Consider the following 27,740-nt stretch of genomic DNA (forward strand, 5'->3'; position numbering starts at 1 on the left):
GATTTTTAAAAGGTAAATGGTTTTAATTGAATTAATGAGATGAAAAGATAGTAAAGCCTGTTTTGCTACTTACATGGAAGAAGATTTTAAAAAATAATCACTGCACAAAATACAAAGGGTGGGGTTATGCTGTGGTTTACATTTTTCTTCATAATGTGCTTCTTGAGTCTTCAAGGACAAATTAAAGTCTCCACAGCAAACTTGTTTTCAAAATGCCGAATGGTAAAACAATTCCCAGCTTCACGTTTCTGAATACCTGTTTGGGAAGGGGAAATTTTTAATTCTCGGTTCTTTGATAACAAATATTCACATTTCCTCAGTTATTACTAAGACACATAGAAAAACTTTACTCAAAACTCCATGACCTTCTACAGATTAATTTTAACGACAGCGAAAATAACTTTGTTTTTATTTTTGTTTTTTTTAAACTACCTCAAGGGTCTGGAGATTTAGCTTAGGGAGCTTGCCTTGGACACTCGGACCCAGCTTCAATCCCTGACACCTCACGTGGTCATCAACGTCCTGCCAAGAGTGATCCCTGGGCACAGCTGGCTATAGCCAAACCACCCCCCACCCTGGCTGCAAAAACATAAGCAAACAAAAAAGATTCCAAAACAACTATCATAACTAAGATCCTCAAAGGTTGAAAATATTCTCTATCTTAACTTTGGTGATTTGTTGGAACTCAGAACTACACATTAAAAAGCAAACATTTCATCACAGGCATATGTCTTCAGACTTAAATAAGTATTACAAATTACAAAGATCTTGAAGGGAAATGGTGAGATTTCTTTCCTTCTTCTTCCTCTTTTTTGTAAGTAACAACATTCTTGTTTTTCAGTTGTGATATAAAAGATTAAATGATTTTTCCAAGTGACACAAGTTGTGTTAATGCTTTTACTTTTTAGGCTTTTGTCTCAGGGCTTATCCTGGCTCTGTGCTCAGGGATCATTCCTAGCAGGGGTCAAAATCAATTAGCAAGGTACAAGGGAATCACCCTACACAGTGTAATTATCTCTCTAGCTGTATTAATGCTTAATTCTCAAACTTTTCTAAAACTAAGGTGACATATTATCTATAATATGATTCTAAGAGAAACTATGCTAAGAATCCACATCCCTGGGCATACACCCACACATCTGTTCTCTTGTGAGAACCTTTCTGGCTAGGAATCCTTGTATGGCTGAGACAATCATGAAAGTAGCATGTTGGAAAGTACTCTGAATGATTATATAGGAAGAAAATTAACAGGACGCCCACGCAATGACATTGCACATTTAGCTAATCTATTTGAAAAAGAGGAGATTGAGAATTAAGATGATTCTTCGGAAATCTAAGAATACTATATACTGATACAAAGTAATTTTATTTTAAGTCATAGCAAGCTTATTGTTAAAAAGTGCCAGCTTTCACCTAAATCTAGTTTAACACAATGAAGAAAGAAAAAAAGCCAGATTTTTGTCAACATTTTAACAATGGAAAGAACTACCTCTGATGGTTTCTCTGCGTTGCAGTTTGTAAGTTTCCTTGTCATGGCACAGTCGATAAATGAAGAAACCCAGATGATCAATGTTTTCAATGCGATCAGTGATAACCATGTGTTCGTGAATCAGATATGACTGAGGCAAGTAGGTTCCAGCCTATAGTTGGGAGAATACATTACATGAATAACTCCAATCATATACTGAGCAGAGGAGGGAAATAGACAAGATTCTTAGGGATTACAGAACGGAACAGAAATTGGCAAACTATTACCATCTTCTTTTATAAAAAAAGTACAGTCATAATGATTTAATTCTACAATGCCAATTCATCAGAATTGAATAGCTGCAAACTAGATCTTATTTCCTAAAAGCCTATTATCTTTTCTCTGACTCTTTAGAAATATGTGTAATTGAAGAAGATATATTTTAATTTCCAAATATAAAATATTAAAATAAGATAAAAAAGACAAGTTTTGGTCTTCTCTGTAATTTTTAGCTACATTTCAAGTAAGATGGAAATTACTATAAAGCTAATTTCTCAAAAAAAATTCCATGATGCTAGCTATACAAATGTTATTAATTAGAATATTAATTTTTCTTATACCTTTATGTTAATAAGTAACTCCAGGAGGTTTTTGGGAGGCATAACAATGGAAGTGTTCAGAGGAATCACATAGCATTTATCCAGGTTGAGATCTAAGTAGGCTGTGAGTTTCTGGGGGAAAATAAAATGAATAGGATTAATATTTATCATATAGGTAGCAATTACACTCTCAAGAACAATTTGTACCATTAAGATGAATTGATTTTAGAATGTGTAAATCACTTGCATTTCAACAAATCAAGAATTTTAGTCCATAGCAATAGCACATCAGGTAAGGCACTTGCTTTGCACACACAACAGACCTGGGTTCAATCCCTGATACCTCATATGGCCTCCTAACTCCACCAGGAGTGATTATTGAGTACAGAGCCAGGAATAAGACCTGAGCATTGCTGGGTGTAACCCAAAACCAAAACCAAAACCAACAACATTATAGAACTTGGCAGGGTAAGGAGAAAAGTAGTAATGTGGGAGGGAAAAATACACATCAGGGATTTATTTCTTACTATATATATTTATCAGGCATGGTATGTTTTAAAAAGCTAATTTCTGCAAGATAGCTGAATGCTCAGAACGGCAAAATTATACATAAGTGCCAAATCCACTGGTAAGATGTGAACTCTTAACTCTTAAGTCTTGGGATTCTAGTTTGAAAATACCAAAAATTCTTGGTATAAAAATTACTGAAAAAAAAATTACTTAGGGAAAAAAATTACTGAGGGAATTTAAATATCAACTCTATATTATTACGATATTTCCCCATCATTTTCTTTCTCTTTCCTTCTCCCCTTCCTGCTCTCCTTCTCCTGGGACTGAACCCAAGCCCTCATAGATGTCAAATATAGTCTCGACCATTGAGCAACTTTGTGCGTATGAATTTTCTTACAGATGTTATATGTGAAAAGTTCTTATTCTTCAGCGTTAACAGCCTAAGTATCCAGGGGTGAACTGCCAAATGTGAGAAAAAAGAAACAAAGAAATGGCAATTTACCAACAAAGAAGGAACAGTTAGAAAGGGGGCTTTGAAACAGACAGAGCAAGGGAGGAAAGTTAAGATGGAAGGAGGCCGGTGTCACTACAAGTAGGCTTCAGGTAGGGGACCCATCAAATGCTGACAATTTATCCCGTAGGGCAGAAGAAATCCAAATCGTTTTTGTTTTTTTTTTAAAGTGGCAAACTCTACTTATAATCACTGTATCACGTATCACTGTCATCCCTTGCTCATCGATTTGCTCAAGTGGGTACAAGTAACACCTCCATTGTAAGACTTGTTACTGTTTCTGGCATATCGAATATGCCACGGATAGCTTGTCAGGCTCTGCTGTGTGGGCAAGATACTCTTGGTAGCTTGCCGGGCTCTCTGAGAGGGGCAAGGAATCAAACCTGGGTGAGCCTCGTGCAAGGCAAATGCCCTATCCGCTGTGCTATTGCTCCAGCCCCCCACTTATAATAAATACTGAAATTAACTACACAAGGGTGTGTGGGGGGAGGAACAAAACAAAACAAAACAAAAAACATGAAAGCACTCAGTCTTTCCCAGCCCGGGACATGGCTCACCTTGTTGAAGTCGTGAACAATGTTGGCAGGGTCACTGTCTGCAAACTCAGGCACAGGAACACTGATGAGCTCAACCTCCTCTTCCTCAAAGATCTTAATGTTTTCCTCAATGGTCTGGTAGCGAGCTGCGGGGGCATCTGCAGAAGGCTCGCTCAGGATAACGTCGTCTTTGATGTACTTTATTCCACAGTAGTACACGTCATCTGGCTGCAGAGTTTAAACAACCATTTCAGCAATTCAGTGGGAGACAGGTTTTTTTTTTTTTTTTATGTAGGCATTACTTAACCTGCCACTTCATACCTAGAGAGCATTTTGCTTGCAAACTCTTAGTTTTAGATGATAAGTCAGACAGTTTAATTGCATGGTTAAATACATTCTTTATGATAGGATTTTGAAGTGCTCTTTTAAAAAAAAAAAGAAAGAGCAGAAGGATAGCTCCGGAAGAAAAGCAGCTGACTTTCCCTTTGCAGTTTGTGGTCAACAAAAATAGAATATAAAAACAATTCTGGTAGTAGGTAAATGTGAAAAAACACAAGCCTGCATCTATTTGTAGACATTATTTTGATAAATACTTTTCTCTGGATACATCTGAGAACTTTTGATAAGATTCAATCATTAAATGATTTTTCTCTTATTAACCTTCCTCCCGCCCAAAAAAAACACACAAAAAAAAACCTTAGTTCTCAAATATCCCTAGGCAGACAGGCAGTTCAGATTTTTCATTAAAATATATCACAACTGAGGCTGGAGAGATAGTACAGCATGCAGCGGGCCTGCCTGCATTAGCCCTCAGTCATCCTGGGTTTGATCCCCTACACCCCATCTGGTCCCCAGAACACAATCAGGAATGATCCCTGAGCACAGCTGAGTATGCCTTCTTCCCCCACAAAAACTCACCACAATTTAGTGGAAAAATAGCAGATTACAGTTAATCACATAAAACACTGTTTTGAAAGTGTATCCATGTTTATTTTAGGGGCTGGTAATGTGGAATCATGGTAGAGTGTTTGCCATGCATGTGTGAGGCTGCAGAGTAAATTCCTGGCATTGCTAATAAAAAGGTAGACATACCCTTGTGAGAGGGGCTGGAGAAGAGCTCACTCAGATGTATCTTGCAAGTATAAGGCTGTGAGTTCAGTCCTTGATGCTGCTGCAGATTTGTAGCGTGGCCCCAGCAGCTTTGCCACCACCTGTGGCAACGAGCTTTCTGGCCCAGCTGCAGCCAGGTGTAAGCACCACGTGAAAAGGGACCTGGCCCCTTGTAAGAACATGTATGAGCACCACAGCATCCCCACCAAGGGCTACATTCAGTAAGTAAGACAGGAGGATAAGAGTGTGGTCCCACTGGGCATACATACAACTACACAACCCCATGTGCCAATACCATAACTGAATGGGCAAGCACCAAGCTCAGAAATGTCTGTACAACCTCCGGTCATCACAATAGCAGGAGTGAGTTAGGGGAATAAAAAAAATTGTATGTAAAGAACTTAATGGGACTGGAATGATAGTATAGCAGGTTGCGCACTTGCCTTGCATATAGCTGGCCCAGGTTCAATCCCTGGCACCAAGTATTGTTCTCCAAGCCCTGCCAGGAGTGATCCCTAAGTGCAAGACTAGGATTAATCCTGAATACCGCTGGGTGTGGCCAAAAAAATAAACTATGGAGGGGTGGAAACAATTTTGAAAAAAAAAAATTACAAAAATTACAAAAATTGACAAAGTATCTAATTTTTAAAAACCATATAATTGTCACAGAAGAATATATATACATGCATATATCACTGTATCACTGTCATCCCCTTGCTCATCGATTTACTTGAGTGGGCACCAGTAACATCTCCATTGTGAGACTTGTTACTGTTTTTGGCATATAGAATATACCACAGGTAGCTTGCCAGACTCTGCCATATATATATAAAATATGGAACAAAGCATTAAACCAACAGTATCTATAGATAAACTACAAATAATTTTTCCATAGAGCAAAGAGATTACAAAATTATATTTAAGAAAGACTAGGGCTTGTGAGACAGTACAGGGGTTAAGGCATTACATTCCTAGCATAAGTCCCACTGAGCATCACTGTGTGTTGCCAGGAGGTCCCTAGTGGGCGCCAGCACCAAAAGGACCAGGTGGTAAGCATTCTTGAGCCCTTCTGAACTTCTGGCCTGGGTAGCAAAGAATACACATGCAGTTGCTTTTGGTCCTTCTGAGCACCATTTGGGAGTTGCCATATGACTAGGGCAGGGAGCTAGCTCAAAGGGAATAGTGTGAATGCTTTGCATATGGGGAGGTCTAGGTCTGATACACAGAATAGTAAGGTGCCCTGAACACCTCTGGGAATGATCCTGAGCAGAGCTCCAGGAATGGTCCCTGAGCATCGGCAGATAGGGGCTAACCCCAACAAAAAGATGACAAGTTGACAGCATTTTATTTTATTTTGCTTTTTTGGGTCACACCCAACAATGCTCAGGGGTTACTCCTGGCTCATGCACTCAGGAATCACTCCTGGCGGTGCTTGGGGGACCATATGGAATTCTGGGAATCCAACCTGGGTTGGCCGAATGCAAGGCAAACGCCCTACCCACTGTGCTATCACTCCAGCTCCATTATTTTAGCAATGTTTCAATAGGCCTTCAACTCTCGGGCAGAGAGACTGCTCGGCAGGCTGATCACATGCTCTGCGGGAGGGAGGCCTGGGCTCAATCACCAGCACCACATACGGTACCCAAGCACCACTGGATAGAGCCCCAAACAAAACCAAGCAAACAAACAACAACAAAAAACAAACGAACAAAAAAACTCAAGCTATTATCTCAAAATGTACAAAAACAGGCAGTGTATGCATCCTCTGGCAAAACATTTCATTATTTTAATGACACCAAACTGTCAAAGACTTCTCTAAATTTAATGCTAAAATAAAAAACCCAAAAGGGAACCCTGCCGAATTATTCCAAGAGGAAGAGATCAGAAATAAACAGGCTATACACAGGATTAGAGTAACAAAAAAATGATTTTCCAATCCACATAAAGCAAAGGCAAACAAATCCTTGGCAAGGTGCAACTTACTTGAAGTGCAAAATATTTGTAAAGGTATGCTCCCCCGAGAATGACGCCTGCGAGCATAAACGCCAGTCCAAAGCACATGCACCAACACCAGGCTCTTCTCTGGCCCACTGGTACCACTTCATCTGGGTCCTAGGAAAGAGAAACAGACGGACGGTCACAGTCATATCCACAGTCAGAAATCAGAGAAAGGGCAGGATGGAAATGGACTGTGAGGATTATCAGTAAAAACATATTAAGACCAGAAGTCTCTAGTCAACATCATTCAGCAATGACTAAGTTGTAGGCCGGGTCCCACCAGTGCGGTTCCTGAGTGGAGACATCAGTCCCCAGGGAAAGTTCAGCCTTCTTTCAACATCCCACCTACACCCCTCTCTCTATAGAGCAATAACATGTTCCATAATTTCTATTATGCATGGTCATCTGATGACTAAAATACCTCCTCACATTAAAAAATTTAGAGGAGGTTACAAAACAACTTAGCCATGCAATATTATGATGCTGACTCTGAATATGAAAATTCAACTATAATTCATGAAATTGTAGTTGCATGCTGTAGGTAGTTAATATTCCATACCAGCTATAAGGCCATTACTATAACATAAATAAAAATAAAGGAAAAAAATACAAACAATAAGACACAAATTCTCTAAATCTAAAAAGAAAAAAAAGGACAAATAAAAAACACGTAAATAATTCTCCATATTTATCTTCCCCTATTTTGAAGAATCCAACTTTGGCAATGATTTTAATGTTTAAGGTAGAATTCGTGGGAAAATGGTTCAGTAAGTGAAATTAAAATAAAGATACATAAAACTAAAATACAATTGTAAGATTTTAATTCAAGGAACTAACAGTAACTTAGCATCCGCAGGCATGATACTCACATCCTTGCTTATTCCCACAGCCCTTTTAACTCAGTCATTCCCACTACTCTGTGACTTCAAGGTTAATTTGTTTGTATCCAAGTTCATGTGCAAAGAGCTGACAAAGATTAACAGCTGGTATTATATAACTAGTCACTCAAGAAAGGGCACAGACAGCAAAACAAAGGCTCCATTTGACTTGAAACCACGTAATAAAAGACGTGCTAGTTAGTGGCATGCATGTACAGCCTCCAAGTACATAACTCTCCTTACTTGGAAAACTCAATATGGGGTGGCTTAATGTTTGAAATAAAAACTGTATAAACAATTCTGGATATGCCTGAAGCAAGACTTCAGAAAGGAAAGAATGAAAGCTGAGATTATATGTTTTCAATTCTAAAACGGGGGAAAGTTTAGCTTGATATTTTTAGAGACCAATCTAATCTCGATGTTCCAGGCAATCAAGAACAATTTCAAGTTAGATACCATGTACCTATGTTGAGGTATAATGTTTTAAATGTAGAATTAACATAACGGAACAAATGTCATTCAGAGGACAGGGTCAAATGCCACGAGTGCAAAGTAGCTGACAGGTCTGCCAACGTACTGTATGTATACTTTGGCAAGTATACTACAAAGTAGTGTGCAATAAGTCTAAAGGAATTTATCAAGCCACATAAGATATTCTAACTATAAAGAGAAGGTTAAAAGAATTATAAGAAATCTTGAGGCATCATGAAAAGAGAAAAATTAAGAACATTTTTCTTCAGTTCTTGACTGATATAAATATCTAAGGTGATAAATAATTCCTAGCATAATTAATTTTAGAGTGGAGGAAGGGTAGGGGGATGAAAATAGTCATTTCTAAACATTTGGCATCAGCTGCTGACAGTCAAATGTGCGCACAACACCCACTCTGTTTGGCAGCTCTCTTCTTTAGTAGAATATAAATGAATCGCCAAAGAGCATAGGCAGTCACTTTGTAAAGGAACACACAGCACCAACTGTCAAATTGATAACAAGTTTCCAGGCCTTCTGATATGTCATGTTTTACTGTTGAACAAACAGTAATCCAAGAATAAGTTATGAAAGAATAAGTTATTATCACAGGTCCAGAGCTGTGCTAGGCAGCAAGGCTTTATATATGTGAGACATTTATATTTATAAAATGTATATTCGTCGGGGCCGGAGCGATAGCACAGCGGGTAGGGCGTTTGCCTTGCACGCGGCCGACCCGGGTTCGATCCCCGGCATCCCATATGGTCCCCCAAGCACCGCCAGGAGTAGTTCCTGAGTGCAAAGCCAGGAGTAACCCCTGAGCATCGCTGGGTGTGACCCAAAAAGAAAAAAAAAAAATGTATATTCGTCTAAGAAAGAGTTCATTTGGATCAAGCTAGGAAATAAACCCACAGGGTGAACATGACTGGAACACACAAAGAGCACAATTTAGAGAGCACAAAGGGTCTTGAGAACACCCGAGAAAGGTTTCTGAGGCAGTATGTACAAGAGTGAAATGTTCAAAAGCAAAGTCATTTCCCACACAGATTAGAGAAGGCATTACAGAGGAAAAATCAAGAAGCCTGAATGCTTGATCTCAGGACCACATGTGGTGTGACTTATGGAGTCCAACAAAATGGGAGGTATCACAACACATGAGAATGGCGAGCAAGAAACTGGAGCAGATCACAAAGGATCTATGTATATCCTGCTATAAAGTCTGAATTTTCATGTTCACTCAAAAATCCCAATTCAGGACTATGTCAATAGAATGGAGCAATTTAAATTTCTAAAAAAAATTAACTTATAAAATAATTCCATCATCTACAACTAATTTTTCAGTCCCTCAACAATATAACCACAATTTAAAAACCAGGAAATAGTCCTCATATCAAGAGCTTTCAGACCCAAAGTCTATGTGTCAGCCACATATTTTCATAGGAATATTTATGAGATCTTCAAAATATATTCATCTTCAAAATATATTCACCTCGTGTTAGAATAACTCATAAATAGATAATATATAATCTTTCTCTACAACAGGCTTTAAAATTCTAATGTGTATCCAGTCTTATTTATTTTACATTATATATTAGCCCCAAGCCAAATTCGGTTTGCACTCAACAAATATTTAACGACTGAATAAATATAGATATCACCAAAAAATCACATCAGCAGCAAACATGATAATGGAGGGGGAGGACGGTAAGGGCAACATAAGAATTCATGACAAGACTGGTTATTTTGGAAAAAAAGAGAAAGCTAATAGCATCCCTAAATACCTAGCTCAATCAATATTTATGAAGGGTCTGTTATTTGCAATAAAGTGTACTAGATTCTATGGAAAACTTGAATGTGGTTAATACACGGATTATGACAAGCAATCTACAGTAACAATTAGTACTGTACATGACAAATTCCCTATCAAGGTCTAAGTCCTGGAGACAAGATTATACTGAGAGAAGAGATTTTAACCTAAAGACTTAAAAATCTTTTTAAATGACTGAATTTTAACATTTGAAAGAAGCTATAAAAAGGTCAAATGTAAGATTCAAGAAGAGAAAAACCCATGGCTCTTGCAAAATATTAAAAAAAACTAACTCGGGGCTGGAGCGATAGCACAGCGGGTAGGGCATTTGCCTTGCACGCGGCCGACCCAGGTTCTAATCCCAGCATCCCATATGGTCCCCTGAGCACCGCCAGGGGTAAGTCCTGAGTGAAAGAGCCAGGAGTAACCCCTGTGCATCGCCGGGTGTGACCCAAAAAAAACAAAAAAAAACAAAAAAAACAAACAAAAAAAAAAACTAACTCCCATTCATAATATAAACTCTTTGTTAACAATTAGAGGTGAAATTCTTTCACATGAATAAAGCTAATGATTAAAAAAATAAAAGCTATATAATCTCAGACTAATAGTGAAACTTTGAGACTAAACTTTAAACTTTAAGACTTAAACTCATACTCTCAAGTCAGTAGTATGACGAATGTTCACTAAAATTTACTGTTTCTAGATAGCACTACATTAGAAACCTAGCCAGAACACAAATAATAAAAAGAAAAACAAAAAGAATATAAGGATTATTAGAAAGAGGAATGCAAAACCATCACTACATGTAAAGAGTTGTGGAAGTAGAAAATCTGAGAAAGCCAAATAATTCCAATTTGGATTCAGTAAGAGTGCTTAAAAATAAAAAAATCAATGGAGTCAAAGACTTGTACATAAATATTCAAAGGCTATACTATTTATAATTGTCCCAAACTAGAAACCCCCCAAATAATCATTAAAATGATGACTGAATAAGTTGTGATTTCATACAAATCTCAAGAACCGGCTAATGAAATAAGTCTGAAAAGAAAGCTACTTATAGGGGTCAGAGAGGTAACACAGACACCTTCCTTGCATGCAGTTGACACAGGTTCAATCCTTGGTATCCCATATTGTCCCCTAAAGAGTGCTCCCTGAGCACAGAGCCAGGAGTAGGCCCTGAGCACTGCCGGGTGTGGCCCCCCAAACAGAACAACAACAAAAACATACAAGAAGGCCAGGGAGATGACTTGAAGCACTGAACTGCATTCTTTGTATACAGGAGCATCCAGGTTCAATCTGTGGTATCACATGGTAGCCCCCATCACCACAGGTTGTGGCCCAAACCCAAAACAACAAAAATCACAAAACAGCACTACAGGTTGGTTCTATTGTATTCTTCAGAAATAGGTTTAGACTATTACATAATTAAAGAACAGCAACAAAGTCAATTAAGAAAATGGAAAATCACTCCTGACACTCAGTACTGGGGTATAAACCTTTACCTGACCTAATTTAAAATAAGTCACTGAGACATTTCCTCCCCTCTACTGCAAGAAAAGAAAAGAAAGAAAAAAAAAAAACAAAAAAACTGGTACACCTTAAATTACACAGATATGGTAAAAGAACTCCCACAGGTACTGTACAATTATTATCTCATTAGTGTTCTAAAACCTTAAGTCTTTACCCCAGTTTATAAATGAAGACAGGAAAGCTCACAATGGCCTCTAATTAGCTACTGAACAATATGGAAAGTCAGCTTTCAAAAGCATTCTCACTCTTGTGCTATATTAATTCCTGATTCAAATAAATCTTTTAAGATGAGGTAGAATTATTTAACCAATTACATATATAGCAAAGTGAAGGATGGATTCTGTTCTAGTACTTCAATTAATTAAGAATTAGGTCACCTCAATCGGTTCCCTAAGTGGCTTCAGTAAATGCTCTTCAATTATAAACTTAAACCAAGTGGAAGGATTTTCAGTATCAATCTGTTCCCATGTAACAAATCACTCCTCCTCCTCAAGCTCCACATCCCTCTTTGTAGATCAAGTAAAAGATGTTTTTCCAGTGCTCCCAAATATATTTTACAGTATTACAACAGCAGAGTTGTATGAGGCAGTGTCCTCAAGATGAAAGTCACTTTTATAAATTAGTTAAAAATGTTATATATTTTTACAGATATGTATACACACATACATATGTATGTATATATAAGTACGCAAGGCTGAACCCTTAACAACGTATTAGTAATCTCTTATTGAAGAACTTAGTGACCCCTGGGTGAAATACAACAATCTTCACACACTCTCCTTTAAAGAAAGCTTTTTGGAGCATCTTCAGCTGTTTATTCATAACAATGCAAAATAAATTATTTCGGTTCTGCTCTGGGGAGGGGTTGGGGTTCAGGGTGGAAACATCCAAATGTGGTTGTGGAAGGTGTAATGGTGGTAGAGTCGGTGTTCAAATACTAAATGTAATCAAATATTGTGAACTATTTTGTAAAATTCTAATTAAAAATGTTATCACAAACATGGGGTCAGTGGGAGGGAGAGAGCAAAAACAAAAACAATTTAAGTATAAAAGTGAGGCAGAAATACAGGGAAGAACCATTACAATTTATTCAAGGTCATTATGAATGACTGAACCTTTAGAATTAGACCGACTTGGCTAGAAACAGTACATTTTAAAACATGTTTGGCAATATGGGTATACAGGAATATGCAGTGGTAAAGAGCTGTGAGTAAGTGAGGAGTGTGGTCTGTGTACCATTTTCCAAAACACAGAATTTAGTGACTAACATTTAAAAGACTAACAATTTGGGGCTGGAGCAATAGTGCATCCGGTAGGGCATTTGCCGAAATAGTTTCCATTCCCAGCATCCCATATGGTATCAAAAGCACTTTCAGGAGTAATTCTGAATGCAAAGCAAGTAATGACCCCTATGCATTGCCAGGTGTGACCCAAAAAGGAAATATATAAATAAATATACTAACAATTCCAAATTTGAGGGTTGTTTTTTGTTTGTTCAGTTGGTTTAATTTGGGGCCACAACAGGCTCTGCTCAGGGATCATTCCCGGCTGGGCCTGGGGAGCCATAAGCAGATGCTGTTGGAATCCAGCTTAATGCAAGGCAAGTGCATTAACTGCTGTACTAGCTATTCGGCCCCACAAATTGACGTTTTTAGAGTGAATTTCTCATCAATATTCTAGTCTTCTCGACTCATCCCTCATCTTTTTTTTCCCTAGGAAGACAAAACATACCAAGTTTTTTTCTAGAATGTCACTTGGTTTTGAAAACCTGATCTTCCTTCCCATCTATGACTGAATGTTTCCTTCTGAGAATCTATAAGGGGTTGGGGGGGAAGGAGGTTGGGACCCACAACCACTGGGCTGAGGGCTAGGCTCTGGGCTCAGTGATCACTCCTGGCCATGCTTAGGGAACCATATAGTGCTGAAGATTTAACTGAGGTCAGCCTTGTGCAAGGCAAGTGCCTTAATCCTTATACCCACGGGGTAAATTTCAAAAAGAGTTAATCTAAAATTACAATGTGCACAAAACAGATTTGTCATTAGCATCCTTTTTGTTAACAAGTCCTACAACAAAATATAAGCAGCAGTGCAGGAACAACAAAAAAACTCAACTTTTTCAAAACAACGCATAATTTAACTACTGTAAGAAATGATAAAATGTACACCAAACTATAATGCAAAATTAGCATAAGTCTAGAATGAAAAAAAAAATAGGTCAGAACTTAAAAATAAAAGCTGTTAAGTGCTTTTAGTGCTGGATCATAACTTAATCTCTTTTGTACCATCAGGGAGTAGCAGAGATATCTGGTGCAAATCAGTTTTCATATACGAGTACCTGGGTTGGAGAGAGAGTTCAAAGGGCTGAACACGTTTTGCATGCCTGAGGCTTGGATTCAATCCCTGAGTGCCAGTATGCTCCCCTGAGTACCGCTGGGAGCAATCCTCTGTGCAGTCAGAATAAACCTCCAGGCCAGGAATGGCCTCCAAACCAAACAATAAATGGACATAGATAATACTTTCAAAATATCATCTTTTTCTATATACTTTTAAACGATAACTACCATTTCTATATAATGTAATCTATACTGAACAGGACTACTGAAAAGAACATTTTATGAAGTGAAATTGCAAGAGATTTTCAAATTCATATTACTAAGATTTAAAGGCACTAGGAGGGCCGAAAGCTGGCATTAACAGGCAGATATTTGTCAATACAGCACTATATTCAAATGCTGTTTGTTAACAGCTAAAGATATATTAATAGATAATAAAAGATAATCTATTGGCTAAATCATGAGTGTTAAATAATGATACTAATCAGAATATCATTTTTCTTACAAAAAACTAAGTATGGAGGGATGAGAAAACAAAACAGGCACCGTTAATTTCATCACAATGCTTTATGGTTGGTATCAATGTTTTTACAAATGAGGAAATAAGGCTTAGAAGGGGATTCCTGCCCAAGGGAAAAAACCAGGTTATACTAGTATGTTTTCCAGTAGGATTTCATACCATCTAATACCTAAACTAACTTTAGGTATAAAGTAGTAATCTATAAAAAAACGAAACATAGCTGCACTTTATTTGTTTTCTATTTCTGTCTTGAAGTCACAGACTTTCAGAAAATTTCAAAATCAATTTACTTAAAACAAGTGACACATGGGGCCAGAGCAATAGTATAGCCAGTAAGGTATCTGCCTTGCATGTAGCCCACCAAAGTTCAATCCCCCTATATACTAAGCCTGCACTTGAGTCCACCAGAAGTGATCCCTGATTGCAGAGTCAGGAGTAAATCCTGAGTACCATTGGGAGTGGCCCCCAAATGAAAACAAAAATCCCCACAGAAAACAAATGACATATGACACATAAATCAAAAAGGAAAACGAGGTAGATGCTTCAAAATTTGGTCTCATCACAACATTATGAATGCTGTAACCATAATATCAGAAAAGTAATTATAATGGCAAATATCTATTAATTCTTACTGTTTCAGGAATTGTGAACTTTTTACAGATTATCATAAACCCATTCTGCTAAAAAATGGAGAGTTGAAATAACCCAAAATATCAAAGTAATTAACAAAAATAGGATATAAATTCTAAAGCATAACTATATAGTCTCAAGTTCTTAGTAATTATTGAGAATATAGGATAGCTTTCTTAAGTACTCCAGGAAGCACAGATATTGAGACAGAGGGAGGGCTGTTCTTTCATTTACCCCCAATCATTAAAAAAACATAAAAATTATTCTTAGCTTATATTCAAACAGAGGCAAGAGGCCATAAGTGAATGTGAATCTTAATTTCCAGGCTCTTCATTGTAAAGAAGATTATGAAACAGCGGCCCAGATCAAGCGTTCAGTGCTTCTGCCTAAAATTAAATCTATATATACTTTATCATTCCCCCGAGCCTGAAAAGTGCTCAGAATGTCACCTGGTTAACTTTTAACATGCCTAACCTTGCTTCAGTTAAAACTGATGGACCTGGGGAAATTTTTTGCTTATCACTAAAATGAAAGCAAGGAAAAAGGAAGATTGAAGGAGAAAGCTGTATAATGAATAAATTTTTAGAAATGCAAACCTAAATAGGCTTGCTTTTGAAATTCTAGCATGAAGATGGATCTAGAACTGGAGAAGATAGTATAGAGTTTTAGGAATTTGCCTCGCATGCAACTGAATATGGTTCCATCCCTGGCATTGCATATGGCCACCAGAGCACCACTAAGGAGTGAACCCTGAGGACTGCCAGGTGTGGCTTCAAAACACACAAACCTTGCCACCCCAAAAGATGGATCTATAAAACAACATTACTTTAATAAAAATGTATTAAGGAGGGGATAGAGGCATAGTACACGGGCGCTTGCTTTGCACATGGCCAACTGGGGTTCAATCCCTGTCATCCCATATGGTCCCCAGAGCACTGCCAGGAGTGATTCCTCAGTGCAGAGTCAGGAGTAAGCCCTGAGTATCACTGGGTGTGGCCCAAAAACCAAAAAGGAAAATAAAAACATGTACTGGGGAGGGGACCAGAGTAATAGTATAGTGGATAGGGTGTTTGCCTTGCACACAGCAGGCCCAGGTTCAATTCCTGGCACTCAATATGGTGCTCACTCCTGGTCCCCTGCCAGGAATGAGTGCAGAGCCGGAATAAGCCCTAAACACTGCCATGTATGGCCCCCAAATCAGAAACAAGCAAATAGAAACAAACAAACAAAAACAAGCAATAAATGATGAGTCTTCTTTTGGAAGTTGCATTGATTCACAAGACTTACCTACTGCAATTTATCTTTTCAATTTTTATTAGATAATTTTAGTATTATTCATAACACAGAAAAAAACCTCCAGACTTAAGCTTCTTAGCTCAGAAAAACTAATTTTTAATTTTTACCAAAAAAAAAATTGTCATTGAAAGTTAAACATTCAAACATAAAAATCCATCAAAAGTTGCCTTTCAAAGTATATAGTTATGCCCACGAGGTTTTGCAAATTAGTTCAAAATTTCAAGTGTTTGATACCTAATCACTAACATCAATTTTCCAAGTAAATTCCAAAACCAATTTAACTTAAAAATGTTAGTAAAATTTGTGCCAACTTGCAACATTAGCTTTTTTATGTCATAATCTACATCATACTCCAAATCATAAAATTAATGACTGGAGCATTATTCAGTCTTACTGAGTCTCTACCATGTATACAGAAGGTATTCATATGATTAGAAAACTTCATCCAGGGGATGCAAGAGATTTCAAGGAGCTGAGAGCATACTTGCATGCCGGAGGCCTATGTTCAATCCCTGGCACCACAAAGTCCCAATACTGCTGGCAATGATCTCCAAGTGAAGTGCTGAGAGTAGCTCTGAGTACTGCTGAGTATAAACTCAAAATTAAAACCAAATAAATGAAATTAGTCAAAAGCTTCCCTTTCTGACTTATTCACACTTGATTTTTCCTCAAAGGGTAGAATTATTGAAATACTTCAAAAAAAAAAAAAAGAAATACTTCAAAAGTGATTATTTCCTCATTTCTGAAAGGGTTTTCAAGAACTATGCAAATGCATAAGCTCATTTTGTTTCTTCAGTTGTTGATAATATGCTGGTTACAGATTTCTTTGGAATTATTAAAAATAAAAATCACAAACACTGACTGAAGACACTAGTTGCAATTTAATGACTTTTAAGGATCATATCTATAACTTTCAATGATCAACATTCAAGCATCAAATCTGTGGAGGACTTTCATTGCTACACTTTGTGCAAAGTATCAAGAAATAATCCTTTACATGTAACAAACTTCGTGAAAACAAAATTTTCCATACCACTTAAATAAAAACCACCTGTTCAGAAATTCAGATTTGTCAAGGTCTTTAACAGGCAGCAGTTATAGCCTGAAAAAGTTCTTTGATGGCAATGTCCTTATTACATTTTCAGCTTTAACAAAGTGTCCAGTTCACCAAAAAGTTTAATAGAATAAGTTCAAAAGATCATATTTGAGAGCACCATTTTTTTTCTTTTTCTTTTTTTTTTTTTTTTTTGCTTTTTGGGTCACACCTGGCGATGCACAGGGGTTACTCCTGGCTCTGCACTCAGGAATTACCCCTGGCTGTGCTCAGGGGACCATATGGGATGCTGGGATTTGAACCTGGGTCGGCCGCGTGCAAGGCAAACGCCCTACCCGCTGTGCTATCTCTCCAGCCCCCAACCATTTTTTTTCTTGATCTTTCTTGACCAACACTATGATACTGGTAGCAGTTCAAGAAGCTTTACTTCGTATTCCATATTAAAAAGTTTTACCTTTTGAGGGGCTGGAGTGATAGCACATCGGATAGGGCGTTTGCCTTGCGGCTGACCCAGGTTCAATTCCCAGCATCCCATGTGGTCCCCTGAGCACTGCCTGGGGTGGTTTCTGGGTGCAGAGCCATGAGTGACCCCTGTGCGTCGCTGGGTGTAACTCAAAAATGAATAAATAAAAAGTTTTTCCTTTTGAAATAAGAAAATGCCTTTTAAATAGTCTACTCCAAATAGTTATGTTATGCTTTAAGAGAAATAAAACAAAATTATTTCCCAAAATCACAGCTCATCCTTTGTTCGATGAATATTTAAAGCAAATGAAACATAAACAAGTTATAATGAAGAAACCCTCATGAATTAAATTCTAGAATAATCTAAAGAGGCTTGGATCACATTGTATGACATTTTTAATTAAAATAATATTTCTAATTACTTAAAACTCTTATATGGTAGAGATGAAGTCCAACACCATTTGTGAGACCTATGATTTTCCCAAGGGTAAAAGACATGCTTCTGTCTAGCCAAGAAAAACTGTTTCAGGTGACAGTGGGAAGGTAACTTATGTTCAGCTGCACAATATACAACCAGGTCCACCCAGGACAGCAGCCACCATGCTCCATGAGCGCCCTGTACAGAGGAGACCCTGCCAACTCACTTGAGGAGCACAAAGCTATTGTTTTACCTCCCAGTACTAACCCCTCAATTCAGATACCAATACTTTCATGGAGAACAAAAACTGCAATGACTAAAAATTGTACTGGCCAATGTTTACAAACATCAAGTTACAAAATTAGATACAATGATATACTTTGAGTTAAAAAAAAAAGCCTTCAATACTTTCTCTAAAGATAAAATTTTCAGTAAATATCTGCATATATTTTAACTTCCTCCTTGCCTTGCTTCACCCCCAGTCCTTTCCCCTCACCCAACAAGAAACGTATCACCAATATCAAAAGGCTAAATTACCAAACTCTTTAATCCTGGTTATGCCAATATTAGACAAAGTGAAGAATTAAGGTTTGAATAGCCACTTTGTAATGAATAATTCAGATGTTACTGGCTCATTACTGGAGGCAGTCATTCACTTTCACTCACTTTTCTATCTTGCCCCAATCTCTTCCTACAAAAGTACTGTACGTCTTAACCCCTTCTAAGGAGGTCCAGTGACAAGGCAGCAAAGAAAGGCAGCAACAATATCAGCAAAACAGCTGGTAAGGATAACTATAAAGCAAAGGGAAGCTTTTTGGAGAAAAAGGTATTTCCTAATTAGGCAACCTAACAAGGGCTGACAACTATTGCTTTACAATGAGGTGAGTCCAAAACGAAAATCTGGCTTGTTACATAACACTTCTATCCATCATTCTCTGTTCCACTTCTATTAATATGAGGGAGTAACACGCTACATGAGTATGATTATCATAATATACATAGGGAGGAAAGGAAACTGATTAGTGCGAGGAGGCAGTTTTTTTCTTTCACAATTTAAAAAATGTAATGCCTTTCAAATGGATTATGTAATCCTGACATCTTCAGAGAATTTTAAAACTAAGTCTTTAGAGACCATCTGGCCCTACCCTATCATCTTACTAAGGAAAACTAAAAATTTACGCTCAAGATCAAGTAGTTACATAATGATAAAACTAGGGCTTCAGGCCAGGAATATTAAGTGTTTGCTTTGATACTCGAATTCTTCCAAAGTTCAAAGTTATGGACACAAAACACAAACGAATAAACTGCTATATACATTAAATAAGCACATATTATCAAATTCAACTTTATTAAACAAAACAGGTCATATTCCTTGCTTTGTCTGTATCTCTAAGTGCACTGTGCCGACAGAAACCAGTGGAAAATGAAAATAGTTAAGGAGAAAATGTAGGAGGATAATAACAGGAGTTACTCAGCTTCACTGGATCTCTTATGTACAGATGGTATACATAATTAATAAATTTTCTCCATCTTTTCCTTTAATAACAGAATTATACATAGAAAACTAGTTGATATATCATAAAAACATGACAGTTGGGATTTATAGCTACAAAAAGGGAGATGACTGAAAAATGAGGTAATGAAATTATTTCCAGAGGATTCTCATCTTGCAGTGAAAAGAGAGCTAAAGAACAGCAAAAGACAGAAGCAGTGTAAAAGTGCTAGAATGTATGTTATATAAGCCAGCTGCCGGAAGTGATCAGAATTCCTGAGGCATAAGGGAGTATAAGGGACAATCTAAAATCAGAGTTCCCCAAGGAACTAGGGTTCTTGGTGGTGGAACATGTGCACTGGTGAAGGGATCGGTGTTTGTTCATTTTATGACTGAGACTTAAATCTGAAAGCTTTGTAACTGTTCTCACGGTGATTCAATTAAAAAATAAATAAATAAATAAATAAAATTAAATTAAATTAAATCAGAGGTCCAGTAGGCAGGAGTCATACTACAGCAGGTAGGGCATGTTTGCTCTGCACCAGGCCCACCCAGGGATTGATCCCCTGCATCCCACAGGGTCCCCCAGCAAAGCCAGGAGTAATTTTTGAAAGAAGTTAGAAGTAACCACTGAGTACCACTGAGTGGCCCCAAAACAAAAATAAATGAAATATAAAACTAGATTTCCAGATGTCAAGTCAGCAGGTTAGGCTTCAAGGGTATATTCAGAGAAATCCTGGTCTAAAAGGGTTAAAGCACTAAAAATGTTGGGGGGTTCTTGTTCAAAACTAGCTTTGCTTGACCCTCTCAAGGCAAGGAAAGGCCCCCAAGCAAAGCCTCCTGGTTAATTCTGTATGGAATCCAGGCGATTATTTTGCAGCGGACCCCCAAAGTCAGAGAATGTTATGTAATCTTTAAGATGAGGTGATCCGCTCTTTCACAGATGTCTGCCATTAAGGAAAGTTTTCATGAACCGTTAAGGAATCTACTTTTAAGGAGAACAGTATTTTGTGGCTCACTTTGAAAGAAACTTGAAAGAAGCCTTTCAGTTTCATAGCTTAGAGAAAGAATTTTCTTATTTTGTATCTGCCAATTCATCCATGACTGCTGTGTGGTTACAAAGACAGACTGGCCCTCACTGTTTAATTCCAAGACTTCTATTTTCGACATGGAGATCTGCGAAAACAGAAATGGAAAAGGAAACACAAAACTATGAAATTTTTTTTATAGCTGCTATAATCAAAAAATTTAAATGTGGTGTTTTGTGAGAAAAGAAAAACTGGAAACCAAGGTCACTAGTCCAGAAAGGGCAGAAAATGTCAGAAGTCGGAGTTAAAGCTGTCCTGCAAATTAATTCTGAATTCTGTCCAGTTTCAAATCTCCATTTCAGCCGCGCAGGAAAAAAAAAAGCTGTCTGAAGTGACATCATCTGAAGCTTCCTCCCTCCCACTCCCTCTGGAAAAAAAAAATTCTGGGAGGAGTTCTATTTGTTTATAGGATCTGAAAGATAAATAACAGAATTAAAACAAATCAATGTATTTGAGGTTGTTGTGACTGGGCCCTGGACAATCTATTTTAGGTACAAAGGATGTTAGATAAGTAAAGAGCTGAGATAATCATTTGCTACTGGAATTATCCTTTGTGCATTCCAAACATTTTAAGACCAAGACTGTTTACAACAAGAAAAAATTACCAACACCAAAACTCTTAATCCTTTTAAAGGATCAGTTCACTGTTCCTATTTCAAGATATAGGCAGTATTAAAAAATTAACCTCTGTCATTTTTCAACCAGAACTTTCCCCAGAAAATTAGTGCAGGCATGTCTGGATTAACATTGTATTCTCAAAATCGTTTAGAGTATATTAAGTGGCCTATTTTTCAGTAACAATTTTCATTAGGCCACATTAAAAAAAAACCCACACCAACGCTCATTACACCCACACACAAATTATTGGGTTTCTTCAAGTTAAAAGTTTGCCTTACTGATAAAAAATAAATCCCACAACATAAGTATTTCCTACAGATAGCATCTACAGAATTGAATTTTCGCAGCCTCAAGATACGGCAGAAAAAACGTTGCGAGGCTTTCCCTTTTAATTCTAACAATTATGATCGCGTTTGACATGAATATTATTGTAAGTCACTAAAAGATGACACAATCATGATGCCACTCCTGATTTTTAACTTAAGGATTAAAAAAAAAAAAAGAAGGGTTAAAAAAGAGGGGAGAAGGGAATTTTGCAAAATATCTGAGCTACGGGACATAAAGGTTTTGTTTCACTCCCGGTAGGGCCCTGCAGAAGGTGCCGCTAGCACGTCCGAGCCCACCGCTGACTTTACACTGACACCCACAGAGCCGTGACTGCTCTTTCTGTAGCTGAGTTGAGGGATAAAATCAACAGCCAGAGCCGGCTGTGGGGCCACTGTCAACAACCTCGCTCTCTCCCCTCCTCCTCTCCCGGGCTCCTCTGCTCCAGCTCCCCCTTGGAAGTTCACCTGCCGGTCCCCAGAGGGGTGGTCGCGGGAAGAAAGCGCCGGGAGCAAGTCGCGCTGCAAGCCGCGAGGCTCCGGGGAGCTCGAGCCGCCGAGTCAGACCAGAATCGAAAGTAGGAAGCCACAGAGGTGGCGGCTGGCAGTGATGTCAGCCATTTTAGGAACATTATTTATGCCGGGGAGGAAGTGCCAAACTCTGTTGTTGTTGTTGCTGCTGCTTTCGCCTGTCGCCGCGGGTCTTCGGGTGGCCGGTCCCGCACCCTCCACCACCACACACACACACGCACACGCCCCGAGTCCGCAGCGCGGACGGCGAACTCCGGACAGTGCTTATTCAAGTGAGTGTGTGTGTGTGCGTGGGGGGGGGGTCCCCGAGTCTCCTCCCCGCCACCCCCAGACCCCCGATCCCGCGTCAGGCACCGCTCCCTGCACACGCACTTCCCCACCGAGCGGCTGCCGGAGCAAACAAACAAACAAAGACGGTGAGAGGGAGATGCGGCCCCAAAGGGCTGATAAATAAATAACCAAATAAATAAATAAGTGAGGAGAGCTCGGGCGCCCCCTCTCCCGCCGCGCCCCGCGGCCCCCGCACCCCGCGGGACGCGCAGTTCGTTCGCCCGACCCGTCGCCCCGAGCGCCCACTGGCGCCCTCCCCCACACCCGCCCGACCTCTCCAACCCTCGGACCTTGCAGTCCACAGCGACGGCGTCCGGGGGGATGATGAGCGCCTCTTCGCCGCTCTTGGACTCGTCCTTCTTGGCCTCCTTCTGGGCCAGAGCCGAATTGAACGTCACCTTCACCATGGCGCGGCCTGGAGCGCCCTCGGAGGGCGGCGATGGGCTGGAGGCGCGGGCTGCGGGCTGCGGGCTCCGACTGCAGCCTCCTCGGCCGGGCTGGGTGGCGGCAGAGGACCGTGCGGCTCCGCGGCGTCAGAAGCGGCGACTGCGGCAGCTGGTCCCGCAGCCTCCCAGCTCCGGGGCGAGGGCGGAGACCGCTCGCTCAGCTGGGGGGCGGGGCCTGGGCGGGGCCGAGCCCGAGGAGGGCGGGGTGTGGGCGGGGCGGAGCCCGAGCGGGGCCCGAGCGGGGCCCGAGCGGGGCGGGGCGGGGCCGGAGTCCAGCAGACGGGGCGGGGCGGGACGAGGCGGGCGAGGCGCCAGACGATTCCCTCCCGCTCGGGTCTCGCTCCAGCTCCCAGCGCCGAGGGAGGGGGGAGAGCCTGCAGGGTGACTGGGTGCCCCCGGTTGCCGCCTGGATTTTCCGGTTTTGAGTTGCCCTCCAACCAGTTTAACACCAGTCATGGGGTCGCAGGTTTGTAGCAAAATCGTTGGTGAACTTTCCTGGCTTCGACGCGTGCGGTGCGCGGACCTCAGGCTGCGTCAGGCGAGCCTTTCCCTGCATGCAGCAGCCCCCACAGCGAGTGTCAAAGCCCTCAGGATTCCGGGTCCTTGAACATCTCCATTTTCTCACTTGATTATGGCCGCGGCTCGGTGGAGTGCAGAAACGTTTAGTGCTGTCTATTCTTGTGATCTAACTTCTTTATCTTTGTGAACGGGACCTCACCCAAGGGCGTTACTTCAAACTTGCCTGTCTTACTCGCCCGCCCCGGGTAGGCCAGTACCGGCCCTGCCTGGTCCCAGAACAATTTGGAGGAAGCCTGCTGGCAGATTCGTACTTAAAGCATCTCACATTCCTGAAACAAAGTTGTACACAGCCCCGCAATCACATCCGGCTGCTTTGTCAGTCAGGGCGAGGTATTCCATAAATCCTTTGTAGTTTTCTGTAAAATTAGAACAACAACTAGAAAGTGAGTATAATGCATCATGTTTTGGAAAAAAAACAACAACTGCAACTAAAGCAAGAAAGCTTGGTCGGCACTGTTGTGTGTTTATGACTTGGGTCAACAGATGCCCTTTGGACCAGGGTTACCTTTTCCCCTCCCACGCTATCCTAGTTCGACCAGAGATGTGGGTGTGCTCTAGAATGTTCCAGCTGTGTCAGCTCTGCCTGGGTCAACACTGAAAACAATAGGCTGAGTCTGAGGAGCTTCGGGATTTGGCTTTGCTGAAGGAGCATGTTAGCGTCTCTTGGACTCGCTATAAAACCAAACCTCAAATCCCCGAGAAACAGCCTAATAGAACATGATCTTTCAGATCTTGTATTTCCAAGGTTCCTCCTGGGTTGCCTTAGAAACCCTGCCCAGACTTTGAATCTCCCTAGGCATTCTGAAATTAATTCCAGTGAAATGAATTGTGTTTAATTGAAAAAAAAAACGAAGAGTTGGGTTTCAGTTCTGTTAAATTCTGACCCTAACTGGCCGCTTGCAATTTAATCTCCCTGGTCTGGCTTGTCCAGGTATCAATTTGGTGGGGGTGATTCTGTGTACCGGCATTATTTCAGACATTGCCGGACATGCTGCAATGTAAGAAAGAGGAATTGTGGAGAGAAGATATGTAGGATTATAAATGGTAATAAAGATAAGAAAGAGAAGAAACCAAAAATCTTCCTAAATTGTGTTAAAATAGATCAGGAAACTGAGGCAAAGGAAGATCAAAGGAGTATGACAGAAACAGAAATTACCCCCACTCACCACTTAAGGATTTCTATTCTGAAAGATTTATGAATAAAAGACCATTTATTATTTTATGTGCCGGCAACAAGCAACAGTTTAAAATCAGTTGGCAAACTGTCTGGGAATAGTAATCTGGATATTTTCCTCCATGTTATCTGGTGTGTCTACAAAACTGTGTAGCAGCATAACAGCAGAGATAATAAGGAAGCTGGATCTAGACCAAACAGAGAGAATAGGTCTTGTGATTTTTAAAAGGCTGCCCGATGACCCTGGAAACTACCAAGTGGGGGGAGGAGTATAGATGATTCAACAAAAGAAAGTTATAAACAGCCATAAGTAACCACCTTCATTTTAAATAGAGTCTTAGACACCTTCATTTTCTTTTTCATATAGTGAGTCAGTAAAAAAAAAAATGTGAGATTGGCTTTATGTTTTATCTTCATGTTTTTCTACTCAACAAAATAAAATGGAGTTAGGGAACAAAATTCAGGACCCTTTGATCAATTAAGATTGTTGTGATATAGATGAAGAGACTTCCTCTCCACCCCCGCCCCTCCACCCATATTTTTTAGCCTCAAATCTTCATTTCCTTCTTTCACCTTCAGAAGAATTGCTTGAGGTTTGGCACAATAATAAGAAAAACTTCCTTTCTTTCTTTCCTTCTTTCTTTCTTTCTTTCTTTCTTTCTTTCTTTCTTTCTTTCTTTCTTTCCTTCTTTCTTTCTTTCTTTCTTTCTTTCTTTCTTTCCTTCTTTCTTTCTTTCTTTCTCTCTTTCTTTCTTTCTCTTTCTTTCTTTCTTTTTTCTCTCTTTCTTTCTCTCTCTTTCTTTCTCTCTTCCTTCCTTCCTTCCTTCCTTCCTTCCTTCCTTCCTTCCTTCCTTCCTTCCTTCCTTCCTTCCTTCCTTTCTTTCTTTCTTTCTTTCTTTCTTTCTTTCTTTCTTTCTTTCTTTCTTTCTTTCTTTCTTTCTTTCTCTCTTTTTTTCAGGTCACATCCAGCGATGCACAGGGATTACTCCACGCTCTGCACTCAGTTATTTCCCCTGGCGGTGCTCAGGGGACCATAAGGGATGCTGGGAATCGAACCCTGGTCGGTCGCATGCAAGGCAAATGCCCTACCCTGCTGTGCTATTGCTTCAGCCCCAAGTGTATTCCTTTTTTTTTTTTTTTTTTTCGCTTTTCTTGGGTCACACCTGGCAATGCACAGGGGTTACTTCCTGGGTTTGCACTCAGGAATTACTCCTAGCGGTGCTCAGGGGACCATATGGGATGCTGGGAATCGAACCCTGGTCAGCCGCGTGTAAGGCAAACGCCCTACCCACTGTGCTATTGCTCCAGCCCCCAAGTGTGTATTTCTTGATGAAATCAAATCACTGAAAAAATGTTCTTTGGAGTGTCGTCTTGACCATCTCTTAAACTGATATGTGTCTTTAACCGAACTTCTGTGGCTCTGTCTCAGCTTCTAGAAAAGAAGTATCTTCTCTGCAAAAGATTAAGGTTTTGACTTGCCTCTCAAGACTTAAACCAGCGCTGTTTTTCTCTTCATAACTTTAGATATCCTTTATGGCTCCTAAATTTTTTTTCTCATGTTTTTATCTCTTATTGCCTCCATACCTACCCAGTGGGTAGGGCATTAGCCTTGCACATGGCAGACCCGGGTTCGATACCTTGCCCCTCCCGGAAAACCTGGCAAGCTACTGAAAGTATCCCGCCCACATGATAGAGCCTGGCAAGCTACCTGTGGCGTATTCGATATGCCAAAAACAGTAACAAGAAGTCTCACAATGGAGACGTTACTGGTGCCCGCTCGAGCAAATCGATAAGCAATGAGATGACAGTGACAGTGATACAGTGCTTATGTAATTGTTTTCTTTGATGAACTGCCTAAACATGGTGTGTATATGTGTTTACTCTTAGAATCTTAGGCTGTTTTGTATACTATGTTAGCCAGTGGGGAGTTAGCCTAATAATAAATGCAGTTCTGCATGGTATTTGAGATTTTTATTTTGTTTTGATTGTAAAAAGATGGGATATGTTCCACATTGGATGTTTTATTCTTCCTGTTGCCATCTTTTAATTTCCCTGGAACAAAGCATGGATTTTTAAGAGATCATACTTAGAATCTATCTCTTAAGTTTGAAAAATATGTAGAAAAAAATGAAAAATGGCAGAGCGTGGGGGTGGAAGAGTAAGACACAGGGCTCCGAAAGTCCAATAAGTAAGGAGCTTACCTTGCACATAGCTGACCTGGTCAATGGACACGATCCATTCTGAAGACCTGGATTCTGGTTTTGTTAACCTTCACGTTTTATCTGTATAACACTCATGGTTTTTGGGGCTGGAGAGATAGCACAGCGGGTAGGGCGTTTGCCTTGCATGCGGCCGACCCGGGTTCAAATCCCAGCATCCCATATGGTCCCCTGAGCACGGCCAGGGGGTAATTCCTGAGTGCAAAGCCAGGAGTAACCCCTGTGCATTGCCAGGTGTGACCCAAAAAGCAAAAAAAAAAAAAAAAAAAACAAGTGTTCATAATGTTATAGTGATGTCTGTTAATGACCTAAAATGGGCTGGCATGGTTTCACAGAGGAGAGAGATTTTTAGTTGGGGTAATGGAAAGGATTTGGGTAGAAGGAGAAAAACAAAAACAAACAAAAGCAGCCTGAATGGTGGAAACTGCATGAAGAAGAGTACTTAGATTAGAAGAAGCAAGAGAAAAGCAGTTTCCGCAGAGGCCATGAACTGACCTGGAACTTTGCAAGTGAATAGGAAAGAGGGAGCTTAATCTCAGCCTCAATATCCTGTGATTTTTACTGCAGGAATATTGGAATGTTTATGCAAATGAATTTTTTTTAAAAATATGAATTTTGCTACATAAAGATTAATTTGGCGCTGTGGATGTATGAGAAAGAAGGAAACATCAAAGACAAACTTAGAGACCACTGAAACAGCTTTCCTGTGTGTGTATGTGTGTGTGTGCACACGCTCACACACGTGCCTGTATGTGCATGCGCATGTGCCACACCTAACTGTGGTCAGGGCCTACTCCAGAACCTGCTCAGGC

The 27,740-nt window shown here is 39.9% G+C and overlaps 1 protein-coding gene across 1 annotated transcript; it reads right to left on the minus strand.

The window, feature by feature from the left end:
• Nucleotides 1-23,095, minus strand: ITM2B (integral membrane protein 2B). Its single transcript, XM_004604567.3, has 6 exons — nt 22,801-23,095; nt 6,718-6,846; nt 3,646-3,852; nt 2,089-2,199; nt 1,490-1,640; nt 1-256 (listed from the first exon to the last, which is right to left on the minus strand). Exons 1-6 carry the CDS (start codon nt 22,915-22,917, stop codon nt 171-173), a joined length of 801 nt encoding a protein of 266 aa, XP_004604624.1. The 5' UTR covers nt 22,918-23,095; the 3' UTR covers nt 1-170.
• Nucleotides 23,096-27,740: the final 4,645 nt, after the last annotated feature.

Source organism: Sorex araneus, chromosome 1 (assembly GCF_027595985.1).
Source record: "Sorex araneus isolate mSorAra2 chromosome 1, mSorAra2.pri, whole genome shotgun sequence".
In the NCBI taxonomy this organism is placed as follows: domain Eukaryota; kingdom Metazoa; phylum Chordata; class Mammalia; order Eulipotyphla; family Soricidae; genus Sorex; species Sorex araneus.

Coding starts and splice junctions, on each gene's coding strand:
- ITM2B (XM_004604567.3), bottom strand. CDS start 22,917: ATGGTGAAGGTGACGTTCAATTCGGCTCTGGCCCAGAAGGAGGCCAAG. Junction 3,853..6,717: donor ACAAATATTTTGCACTTCAA/GTAAGTTGCACC, acceptor TAAACTCTGCAG/CCAGATGACGTGTACTACTG. Junction 1,641..2,088: donor AGTTACTTATTAACATAAAG/GTATAAGAAAAA, acceptor TCCCAACTATAG/GCTGGAACCTACTTGCCTCA.